The sequence below is a fragment of the Thalia democratica genome, unplaced genomic scaffold (assembly GCF_965202585.1).
Source record: "Thalia democratica unplaced genomic scaffold, ktThaDemo2.hap1.1 HAP1_SCAFFOLD_456, whole genome shotgun sequence".
NCBI classification, from domain to species: Eukaryota; Metazoa; Chordata; class Thaliacea; order Salpida; family Salpidae; genus Thalia; species Thalia democratica.
This window is the reverse complement of record NW_028139507.1, coordinates 19,673-32,738: the sequence shown is the minus strand read 5'-3', so window position 1 is coordinate 32,738 and position 13,066 is coordinate 19,673. Positions and strand designations below refer to the sequence as shown.

The 13,066-nt window shown below is 26.7% G+C and overlaps 1 protein-coding gene across 1 annotated transcript; it reads left to right on the top strand.

Annotated features, from left to right (window-relative positions):
• The first annotated feature begins 8,147 nt into the window (after positions 1–8,147).
• On the top strand, positions 8,148–12,752 carry LOC145846468 (dual specificity protein kinase CLK1-like). Its single transcript, XM_082953227.1, has 3 exons — positions 8,148–8,179; positions 11,674–12,006; positions 12,224–12,752. The coding sequence occupies exons 1-3, from the start codon at positions 8,148–8,150 to the stop codon at positions 12,750–12,752; spliced, it is 894 nt and encodes a 297-aa protein (XP_082809353.1).
• The last annotated feature ends 314 nt before the right edge of the window (positions 12,753–13,066 follow it).

The window sequence follows — 13,066 nt, the reverse complement described above, 5'->3', positions numbered from 1 at the left end:
TTAAGTTGTCAGTATTTTCAGTATGGTAATAATAAACACCTTTATTTAAATTGAATTTTTTTATTTTTGATTTATGCTAGTATTTATGTCTACTGGTGATATCTACAGCTTTTAACTGTCTTACTACTGATTACATAATACAATTCAAAATAACTTAATCATTGATTAAAATTACAACTTAGCAGTATATTTTTTATTTAAGAGACCATTAGTACCATTAATGTAATTCTGTTATTACTTTTCTAAACTTAACTTAAAAACTTTAAAGATGCTCATAAATAATAGAAAATAAAACTAAATTTTTCATAAAATTATTAAAACCACCGTTGATAAAGAAACTAAAGTTTTAGCTAAATTTAAACTAAACCAGAAAATATTCTTAACATTTAAACTAGTTTGTAATTTTTTTAAATTTAAACCGAACTTATGCCTTTAAAACTTAGTTCTGTTTCGTAAAGCAGCAATGGAACCAGTTTATAATTAGAAATTTTTTACGTACAACGATTAATTACAATTTAATAACCTCTACAACAACATGTTTAAACAATTTTATTTCAAAGTTAAAAATTACGTAAAGTGTGTAATGAATTAAAACTCAAAAACGGAAGCAATTTACACACAGGCAAAAAGATAATAAGTTGAAATTTTTGTAAACAGAAAACAGTTTTTATCTTGCTCCTACTGCGTTAGCTGTTTTTTTAATTAATAAAAACCAGTCTAACCATAAACGCTTCTTTGAGTTGAAGTTTGCCGACTTCAAGGTAGTATATATAATTTATTGTTAGTCAAAGTTAATATAACTTTGAAAAATTTTTGTATTAGAAAAAAAAATACTGTTAGTCTGTGATAATTTTTTTTAGCTTATTTTTTGATTTAATCTTGATTAAAAAAATTAAAAATAAATATTTTAGTACAAAAATGAATTGAATTAATTAAATGATAATAGAATGTATGGAAAAACATGCCTGTATATTTTTTTTTGGTGAAAATACTGAATACAGCGAATTTATAAATTAAAGTTGTTTGTATAATCGGTTTTTTAATACTATTGCTTAATGTGCCTACAATGTTGTACTTACTTTATCACTTGTGTTTAGCTGGGGATTTTCATATAAACAAATAAAAAAATTGGTTTAAATTATTCTTTTTAAATTAAAATAATTCGTTTAAACCCTAATTAAAGGTTATTAAATTGTAGACTTTGTTTATATCAAGTTATAACATAACTTGTTTTATATTCTTTTTTTTGTTAATTGAAACTTTATTTAACAATATATTATGAAGTTATGTAAATATTTTATGCATCACTTATTCTATGAATAGTAATCATCGCTATTAAAAACTAATAAATTTTAAACTTCTTCACACGATTATTTTGGACATCATTAGTTATTATTGTTTGCAAAAAACCTAGTTGATTACATTAACAATTAATATTACTTAGTTTAAACTACGAAAAGTTTTGTTAGATTAAAGTTTTAGTGAAAATGAATAGGAATTTTTTTGTAATACTTTTATTTTATTTACTTTTATATTACTTTTATAGTTATTACGGATCTTACAGATATTGTGAACTATAATTTAAGTTTAATGTATAAGTTCATAATAACTTAAAGTTGAAACACATCATAAAATGCAAAACTGTTGTCGTTTATTACTTCTGTAAAGACAATAGCTTAATTTTTATATGTTAAATACATAACTACTTTTATGCAAATATCTCTAATTCAAGTAATACAGTATAATTTTTTATATTTTTTTTACTTTTTACTAACACAATGAATTTTTATTCGTTTTCTTATTAGTCATAGACATACTACTCGTTTTTTTTTATATTTTATATTTTTATTTTTTTTTATACTCTTGTGATTTATTGTTAATTTTTACCGCCTTAGCTGTTAATTCAGTTATTCGTTTTTAATAAATATTTATAAAATTAACTTTGTTATATTATTTAATGTTATTAGTTTAAAAGATAAATAGTATCAGCATTATATATACTAACTATAAAACAAGAAAATAATTCACAAAAAAAATAGAAATGAAGAAAAGTAACCTACCTTTTATGAGCTGTAACATAGATGCTAATTAAAGTAAAAATTCTTAGTTATTGAAAATAGTTAAACTAAAAAAATAAGATTAAAAAAGTCAACGAAATTTTGTTAGTTAAAAAGTTTTGCAGTGCGGACTCGAACTCGGGTCTCTGGATTGGAAGGCAACGGTGGTGACCTCTCCGCCAGGATTCCACTTGCATGCTATTACATTTTCCAGTATAGATAACAAAATTATTTTCATAATCGATGTTTTGGCAACTATCAATGAAACTCGAACCCAAAATATTTTATTGGAATAAGCACAATGGAGTTAATTTGAAGCTGTATCAAAAAGTAGTGTATAAATACAACATTAAACAATTTTTGATGATTTTTATACCTTTCAAAGACAGTTCACTTGTTAACACACTATTGCACAGTCAGTTAGTTTTACTATTAATCTAATCGCAACCCTTACCGTTGGTCAGTAATTTTTTTTCTTAACATATTCAAAGAAAGCTTTTTGGTATCATTGCTCATTTTCCGAAAAAAAAAACTGGAAAACTTACAAAAAGTCATAAAAATAACATAAAATCAAAAATTCCTCAACAAAACTTCATTTGAGTCGTTTCAAAATGTTCACAATCTGTTTGTGTGTAGCCACATTTAAAATAAATCAGCTTAAAACTCCAAGGTCGCTTTTTTTTGATCCCATTTTGCATTGGCGTGGAAATTAGAAAATCGGTTAGAGGTAAGGTGAAAGTTTCTTCAAATCATTTAAGTCAACACAGAAAAATTAACACCAAAGCATAACTTTTTTAACAACTTTTCTAACCATATTTTAGTTCTTTGTGTTTGTTTTTAATGAAATTAGAACTATTCTATTCAGTTTATGTTTTTTGAACTAAGTTTATTCTATTCGTTGATATTTGTAAATACCTTCTGTTACGGAATTATTGTTTTGAAAACGGAATACTTTTGTACATAGTAAAGTTAAAGAATAATTTAAGATGCTGACTAATTAAACCTAAAATATTGATAAAATTTTATCAACAAAACTGATTACCACCGGACTCGATCTCGCGACCTTCTGCTCACGCATCGGGTCGGCGATCGCTGAACCACACAACCACTTGCTTGTTGACTTCAATGCTGGTATATAAAGTTTAAAAATTTTAGAATTAAATAAGTTCATTTAGTACTTATTAGTTTACCTTTCTGTAAATTGCTATTATTTTTTTATTTGAAACATATTTACAAAGATAAGACTGTTTTTTTTTTACACATAACGTTTACGTGAATTTTAATACTTGAAAGTTTTCCATTCAAAAGCTGCATAAGCAGAGCAAGTGTACTTATTAAAGGCAGTTTAGATTTTTGTTGCTTAAATCTAATTTAAAAGAACAAAACTGATTAAATGCTTTGATAATAAGAAAAATTCAGCAAAACTTTTTTTTGTACATTTAAAGTATTAAAACTTTATAAATTAAACAAACTTATCCAGCTTTAATTAGCTATTATGGCAAAACAGATGCAAATATAACCTAACAGTTTATATATTATCGAAAATCAGAACTAAAGCAAAGGAGATATATTTCAAAATTAAAATCAACATTATAACAGTATTTATATCACAAAGCAAAGCTTTAGAAACATCACAAGCATTTACGTTGTCGTTTTTATATTTTGTTGAACCAGCCAGTAATGAAAATTATATGGGTATGAATAAAATGTGGTAGAATATCTAAATTTTTAAATCATCAATGCCAGGAATTCTAATTTACCTGCCTGGACTTTTATGTCAAATAAATTCACGTGGTTGCTTATAATAATGATAAATTTAAGATTATTGATTGTAATGTCTAATTAAGCAGAAGTATAATAAAGAATGTAAGGCTGAACTACATTAATCCCAGGCGTTTCTACAGTTAAAAGACCAAGTTTACCCTTCATTTTACATAGACGAAATGATTTGATTTTTTAAAATAATGAAAGGTGTTAAGGTTAACCGAGAAAAAAAAGATACTTTAAAAAACTTAAACTTAGTAGATGTACTTCAAAACATAGGTAAAAAGGATATTAATGTCTTTCAAACTAATTAACAGCAAATTTATGCTTAGATATAAGACATTAGAAAGCATTGTATATGATACACATAAAAAACCCTGTAGACCAAAACCTTGGCTTAGATGGCACTAAATAATTGTTATTAAAATATAACTAAAAATAAAAACTTAAAATTATAATGGTACTTAGTCGGTGTAACGGTATTTGATTTATTTTATCAAAAGTACAGAGCTGGTACCTACCATTGTTTATTTATTTTAACACATACGGTGGTAAATAAAGTTATATATAATGGTTAAATCTAATAGAGACCTTTAAACTCATAAAGGCTCTAAATGGAATTTTATTTGAACTGTAATTATTACTTAAAAGAAACAGTTTAATGTTTTAAATTTATAGCTAAATACATATGTTGTTTGTGATATAAAACTAGAAACGATCATGTAAATCATATAAAAATTAGATTCATTTATATACAGCAGTAAAATATTTAAGAGCTAATTGCCATATATATTTGTATCTGTTAGTTTAATTAAGATGCACATTATCCAATACATGGACATATAGTTAGTGTTATTCATTACTATATAAGTTGCTTTATTCAACTTAAAAATATAGAGCAATTAAATAATTTATAAAACATACCATACACATACAACTAAAGTGTAAGTGAAATTTATGCTAAACTAAGTTTAAACTGTATAAGACTACAAAGTGATGACGTAATAATAGTAAAAAGGTAAAAATGAAAAATATCACATAATTACTTGAAAAATCGTGGACAAAAACAGTCTGATTTATTAGAGTCTAATTTAAAAAATGCCTAAACTGTTTTATACAAGTTAAGACGTAAATACTTACTTGTGTAAATGGAAAACTTTAGCGTAGATTTTCCAAAATTTAAGTTGTTGTGGAGTGACAACGATACTAATTAAAACGAGAAGTTAATGTACTCACTTACTTTGTATAGTTTATCAAGTAACCAACAAAAGATGTTATCAGACCTGCTGATCAACAAAGTAATAATACATATAATCAAAACAGTGGTCAAACTTGAAATAGACATATACCAAATGTTAAATGTAATATAAATTAATTCAATGTACCTACTACAGAATGTTACTTAACATATAAGTTTTAGTAGATAATTATAAATGCCATAACAACTAAACAAATGATTAGCTTTGGTGTATTACAAACTTGCCATAACTAACTTTCAATAGACCTTTATACACAAACAAACTAAGATGTAATTTATTTACTAGACATACTAGGTATTTAATACTGTGTAACAATGTAATTAGTTAAATGACGACAATAAAATGATCCTGATAAATAAAATTACAAAGTAAGTTGAAGTGTTTATTATAGAATAATACCAGGCTGTCTACTACAAATCTGTAGCGTTTGTAGTACGACACCAAAGATACATACTATAAAACAAAACTTTACTTGTAATTTATATATGTTAATATTGAGTTTAAAAGAAAAATAACATACCAAAAAATTGTGCGTAACTACTCGTACATCAAACAAAAAACTAATTAGGTGCCGACCAGCATAAGGACGCGGCCTAAAGGACGGCTTTCGTTATTTGTGCAAAAGTCCCGGGAGCAAGAGCTGCTCCGATAGGAGCAGCTCGCAGCGGAAGGGACTTATGCACAAATAACGAAAGCTGTCCGCTACCACTTTAACTCAAAACCGAACTACTTCTTAGAGCTCAGTACCACACTTTTATCTGGTTTGGCTGTCAGGCTTACTAACTGGGCTCAAAGCGTAATTAGGTTTTTAAGTAAAAATGGTTGGGAGAAAAAGTGAAAAATTTTTCGCCGGCAGAGCCGGCGAAATGACTAAAAAATGATTTTTTAAATAATCTACCCAAAAATTTACCAAAAAAGTTTCGATTTGGGGAAATCCCCATTTTGAAAAAAATTTGTGCGGCTTGGCTTAAAAATTAAGTGACTACCTTATAGCGTACTCCTTAAACATAACCCTAACTTACTACCATATAGTTGTTAACTAAAAAATGAATGTCTTTTTAGGTGGTAATAGTAGGATTAATCTTAATTTGGAATATTATTAATTTTTCGAAGGTGTTATCATTGTAATAATAAATACCTATAACCATAAAATTCGTGTGAGACATGTTAAATAGTCTTTTCTTTTTTGTTTGTTGTGACACAGTCTAATAACAGTATCCAAAACTTATAACTTAAATTTGAGTACTGCTAACTTAAACATTTTGATTTGATGTTATGTTAACACAATATCAATCAAAAACTTTTAATAAAATAAATGCTTACTGTTGTTATTAGGCTGATTTACAACATATATTCAAAAAAAAAAAGCCATTTTCACATGTCATTCTATAAAGCCACTGCAAGTCATACTTGATCTAGTCAGATAAGAGTCTGGCTTTTGTCAGCTAGTCACAGTTGCTTATAATAACTCTATAAAACATTAAATGGTTATCAAAGATTTGCTAGCTTTTAAATACACTTCATAAACACTACAAGTAACAAACAACCAGACTCTTATCTAATTTAGTTATATTAGCATTATCAATTATTACACTATGCTACATAATTCTAAAATATTTAACAGGAAAAACAGTGGTTAATCATTTCTTGTTATGTTTTGAACAGTTCAGAGACATAGACATGCTTGTATATTTTTTCAAAGACTAACTATTACTAAATGTTCAAATACTCTTTGATAAGAATTTCTATGGTGACACTGTCTAATAGTATATCATAAGTTTTTGTTCTACATCATCAAACAGCATTGGTATAATGAAACCAACAAAATAATATTTGATTTAATGCTACACATAGTATCAAGCTGAAGATTAAACAAATACTTATTTTATAATATCACTATTAAAATTCCAAACAAAGACTATTTTTGAGTACTATTAATACTCCAAAAATTAAGTTTAACACATCAGTACAACATAGCCTTTTTATAAAGATCATACATAGTCAGATAAAGGTCTGGTTTTTGTCAGCTAGTTACATTTAACTTATCATAACTCCATCAACTATAATAACCACTAAATGGTAATCAAAGTAATAATACACTTAAACTTTGAATTTTACTGTTAACTATAAACACTAAAAATGACTGAAACAAACCAGACTCTTATCTAAATTAGTAATATGAACATACAAAAACACTCAACATAAGTCAGTTGATCAAGCTGCCTTAATGTTGCTTGTGTTCCTACATGTTCACATGTAATAAAGTATATCACTTATACACAAACATTTTACACTATAGTTTTAATTGCTTAGTGGATAAAAACATAATAATAAAACATTTACTTTAACCGTTAATAACAATGTGTCTCTAAAAGTGTGCAAAGATTTAAAATTAACTGCTTAATTTTAAAGCTTGTAGCATTCAGAGTTACAACAAACAAAAGAACAGCTTGATTTTTAGCTCTAAAATTGTAATTGAACATTTTACATTGTAATCTTATTACAGAGATTCATAACACATAAGTTTTGACATATAGAAAAGCTAATGAAGTTTAATAGTAACAGCTTTTAGTTAATTTTGCACACTTTAGAAACTCTATAGGATATTTTATAATCTAAAATTTGCATTGTAATTAATTCATAATTTTATGACTAGCATTTATGAATACCAGGGCTGCCACTTTCAATTCGAAAACTGTACTCTTTTAACCAAATTTCAGCTTATTTTGAATAAAATTAGAAACTAAGCAGCAAAAGCTGTTAATGTACTTTACTTGATATCAATTGAGTTTGAGCACTAATTTACACTAATGATATTCTATATTTACAAAAAAATGACAATATTTAATGAAACAATTAATTTTCAAGTATTTAAAATTGAGAAAGCACTACTAAAAAAATAAATTTTGGCAGCCCTGAAAAATAATCTTATATGACATTTATTATCTCAACATTAACTATTTTGTATAACATATAAAGCACTTACCTCAGTAAGAGCAGTAAACCAAGAACAGACCTGATATTCAAATTGCCACAAGAAGGTTAGTGGCTACAAGGGTTGATATAGATGACTGCTGTAGAAATAGAAATGTCCAATTTGTTTGTGCTTAATAAAAACTTTTCAGTGCAACTATGATTAAATAGAAACACATGATAACTCATGTAGCAGACTGCTGATTTGAGACACTTTTTCACCATAAAGGTAAAGAATTTTCTCTGAAACCATGAAAAAATAAGATAATTAATCATATGGTAAGAGTAGGAGACTGTTGGTTTGAGATACTTTTTCAACATAAAGAAAAGACTTTCCTCTGGAATCATAAAATATTAGATAATTAATCATATGATCAGAGTAGAATACTGTTGATTCAAGACACTTTCAAAACATACAGACATTATTTACATTTCTTTTCTAGCATAAACAGTTTAAGTTTCAACTGTTAAAGACAATGCTAATATTTTTTTCAAACCAAGTAATTGATTTTATGTGTCTGCTTTTAGTACCTTTTATTACTTACAAAAAGGTAAACTCTAAAATGATTTATGAAAGTAAAGTAAAAAATGACAAGAGCTGCTACCAGTAACACAACATTTTACTAATGAATGCAATTTCATAAAAATTTTTGCAAACAGAATTGAACATGATTATCACAATAAAGTAGAAGTCTGTTGAATTAAGACAATTTTTCAACATACAGGTAAAGACTTTTCTGTGAAGTTGTCAACAAAAAGAAAGTAAAACACAAGGTTATCACAACAAAGTAGAAGTCTGCTGATTTAAGACACATACAGTTAAAGACTTTTCTGTGAAGTTGTAAACAAAAAGATAATTAAACACAAGATCATCACTATAAAGTAGAAGTCTGTTGATTTAAATCACTTTGGCAACATGCAGATGATGTAGATTTGTTTTGTGTTCTTTTTTTTCAACCATAAACAGTTCATGTTTCAACTTTTAAAGACAACTTTGATTTTTTTCATACTAAGTGATTCATACTAAGTGATTGGTTTTGAATTGTATGTGCTTGTACTTTAAGTACCTTTTATTACTTATAAAAACTTATAAAAGGAAAACTCTAAAAATACTTATGTAAAGAAAGTTTAAGTAAAAATTTGATGACCTACCACTCCTATGAAAACTTTCCTAAAATGAATTGCAATTTCTTAAAAAATTTCTGCAAACAGAATTTTTGTATAATTACGTAACAAATAAATCTTGTGCAAAAAATTCACTTGGTGACATTCACGAGTTCTCTCTTCTCTCGCTTTGATAATTTTAAGCTAATTTTAAACTTTTAGCTATACTTTTTTTAAACCTTGGTTTTTTCAAAAATAAATTTACCATCATGTCGAGCGCCGAATTCTGCTTCAAAAAACACCAAACACTTTATAAAAAGGATGAAAAATAAGCAAAATAGAACTTAAAAACTTCAAAGCTTTGAATTTAAATTTTAAGTTTTGTCAAACTTGTAAAAGGTGTTTCACTTTATCATAATTATTTCAGTATTATTTGTCAAGTTTCACTAAAGTAAAGATTTAACTTTTTTTTATACTAAAACTTTTTTATGTTTTTCATTTAAAACATAGTGATAAAAATGACCAATAATCTAACACTTTAAGCTAACAGCTAACATTTACATTGAAAGCTACTGAAATCTAGTTGATAAAACTTATTGATTAGTGTAGTACTTATTTATAAATTAATGCTTAACTCTAGAATTAAAGAGAACATTTAGTTGCAATAAGTATGAGAATACACACTTATACAAACACCAATGTTTAGCTTAACTTTACAAACTATAATGGGACGTATCAAAACACTAACAATGCTGTTAAGCAAAGTAAAAAAACGTTAACCTGTTTTTAAACTTTTGTCTATGTTTTTTTAAAACATTGTTTTACTTTTAAATAAATTTTACCACCATGTCGAGCACCAAATCCTGCTTCAAAAAACACCAAACAGTTTATAAAAAGGATGAAAAATGAGCAAAATAGAACTTTTAAAACTTATAAATACATTTTTTGCTTGTTTTAGAGAATATTTAAAAAATACATTTTTCAATAACATATGAGTTAAAAGTTAAAACTAATAGCAGATACTAATATATGAACTATGTTGATAACAAACATCTGTGCTACATTTTTAACTTCAGTTTTAAACTTCTGTTTAAATTTAAAAGTTTTGTATAAATAATTAAACGTACAAAAATAAAACAAACATTAAATGTAAAACTATACAACTTGTTCACAATAATAAATGTATAACACAAGAGTATACGAACGAAAAAATTTATTAAAACAATATAAACCTTTTTACTTTATTTATTCAACAAACAAAACTCAATTAAGTTGATTATTTTAGCACAACAATCAAAAACAAATGTTGATTGAAAATATTTTTTTATAGGTTTATTTTTGTTAACTTCCATTAGTATAAACATTCAACTGCATAAGCACTTTAGTCAAATATTTTTATAATAAGAACAGCAAGTCTACCTAAGTGATAAAAACAAGCTAAAATCTTTTTTATCTGAAAACTAGACATAACTGTAAATATGGAAATTTATGCAAATTTTTGAGCAACAAAATTCAATGAAAATGAACAAGTAAGTTTTACTTTTGAAATTTTATTTAACTTTTTTTTAAACCTTGTTTTTCTCAAAAATAAACTTTACCATCATGTCGAGCACCAAATTCTGCTTAAAAAAACACCAAACACTTTATAAAAAAGATAAAAAATAAGCATAATAGAGCTAAAAAACTTCAAAGCTTTGAATTTAGACTATTTTGTAGCTTTGAGTATCTTTCAAACTTGCATGATATGAGTTAGAAACAATTAGCAGGTGTTAGTACTCGAACTATGTTCATAGCCAATACCTCTGCTATGTTTTTAATTTCAGCTTTAAATCTTTGTTATATTTGTAATTATTAATTAACTACTTAAAAAATCTTTATATGTAAATTTAAATGTTTCAAACCAAACTTTAATTTAATATTATAACCATAAATTTGAGATTGATAGTTTAGTTGGTGTAACTTACTATACAAATTTATTGATTCGTTTATTTATTTTTAAAGAGTGCTTCACTCTTATTTTTATGAGTTCATTAGTATTAAACACCTTAATAAAGACGTTGAGGCTTAGCTTAACTTTACAAACTATGTTTAACACATAACAAAAAACTAATGGATATATTAGATTAAAAAAACTGTTAAAGAACAAATTATATCAATATACTCACACAAACTAAAGTAGCTTTTATCTAAAAACCATACCAAGTGTAGTCATTAAAACTATAAAATGTTTTATATAAACTATTTTGACACTTCTACTTCATACTTCACAGTTAAAATTAATGCACTTATAGTAACAAACTTTAGTTTTAAACATAAGTTTGTTAAACCACAAGTGCTTTTTTCTTTTTGTTTTACTTGTTACATTTTCTATATATTTTCATTTATTTGCTCTAAAACGGTTTTTGAACTAATTTTAACAACTGAAGGTTTCTTATAATATTATTAATGGTTTTTTTATGAGTATTTGAAGAATGTTGGTTGAAAAATAAAGGATAGGATTGATTTTTATGAAATAGCCCATTTTGGAGTGCTTGGTTTTCACCTATTAAACCCGTCGAACACGAGTATGGAAATAATGAGCGGGAAGCTTTCGACAGTCTGCACGACGCTGATGGGAATTGTAACCACTTGGTCGAGGTACTCAATGGTTTTACTGACCACACTTTGGCTTGCCTGGTGTACCCGATTTACGGCCCCAATCTGAGCAAGGCAATGGAGATTAATAAACAGCCGTTTAAAGCGCAAGAGGTTAGAATAATGGCGAAGCAGCTAGTTGAAGCGGTGAATCTTCTTCACAAAAACGGAATGTTGCATTGCGATATCAAGCCGGAAAATATTTTATTAAACAGGTTAATAGGACATAAAGACTTTACTTAATTATGATTTTTACTAATTAGGTGCATTTTTTACTGATCTTTATGATGTTTGTTTAAAACAACTTATAGCCGAGTTAAATGACTTTTTTTTGTTTTTTTACAATTTATTATACTAAAAATTTATATATATAATAATAAATCTTAAAATAATATCTAAAGTATAACATTAAAAAAAACTTTTACTAAACAGGTTCTACTACGACCAGACTAAAATGTTTTCTTACTTTATGCCCGATATCAAACTCTGCGACCTTGGTTCTGTGCGTTGGGAAAGAGATTTCAACTATGACGTCATAACAACACTTCAGTACCGCGATCCTGACGTCATAATGGGGCATAAAATTGGGTATCCATGTGACGTTTGGTCAATCGGCTGCACTTTATACGAACTCTTCATAGGAGAAGTTCTCTTCGATGCATCGACGGTTCAGGAACTGCTCCGGATGATCTATTTTATGATAGAGAATTTTACTGGCGATGAAGTTGAAATGATAAACAGAAAACTCTCTGAAGACGGTGAAATTGTTGATGTTTTGAATCAGCAAGAGTTGGGACCCATAAAGGGCAAAACCTTGCTTTACGAATCAAAGAAGATGCGTTCTTACACTAATAACCAAAATAGAGTTATGTTGTTGTGGAAACTAATAAACAGGATGATTGACCGAAATCCAGTATCAAGAGTAAACCTGAAAGACTTAGTTGAAGAAGAAGAAAATTAAATGGTATTTTTTCTGTGTGACAGTAATATCAACAAAGGAAACTTAACTTTTTGTGTTTGTTTTCTGGACTACTCTTTTTTTTACTTTGTTGCACTTATTTTCACTTTAACTCAGTAGCTTTTTGTTTTCGTTACTGAGATGGAAAACCTTGTGTTATTTATAAAATAAAAAAAGTGGTTTTGTACGACTTGAAAACAAACTTTAGAAAGTTTATTTTTTTATCCTGCTTTTATATTTTTGTTTTCAGTAGTTTAACCCTTATAGACAAAATTTGTAATTAAATTTGCTCGATTTGTAAAAATGTGTAGCCTACA

What these genes read in the sequence shown, in the direction of transcription:
- LOC145846468 (XM_082953227.1), top strand. Translation starts at nt 8,148, where the DNA reads ATGACTGCTGTAGAAATAGAAATGTCCAATTT. An exon ending in GAAATAGAAATGTCCAATTT is followed by an intron (nt 8,180 to 11,673) that starts GTTTGTGCTTAA and finishes TTTATGAAATAG; the next exon opens with CCCATTTTGGAGTGCTTGGT. An exon ending in GAAAATATTTTATTAAACAG is followed by an intron (nt 12,007 to 12,223) that starts GTTAATAGGACA and finishes TTTACTAAACAG; the next exon opens with GTTCTACTACGACCAGACTA.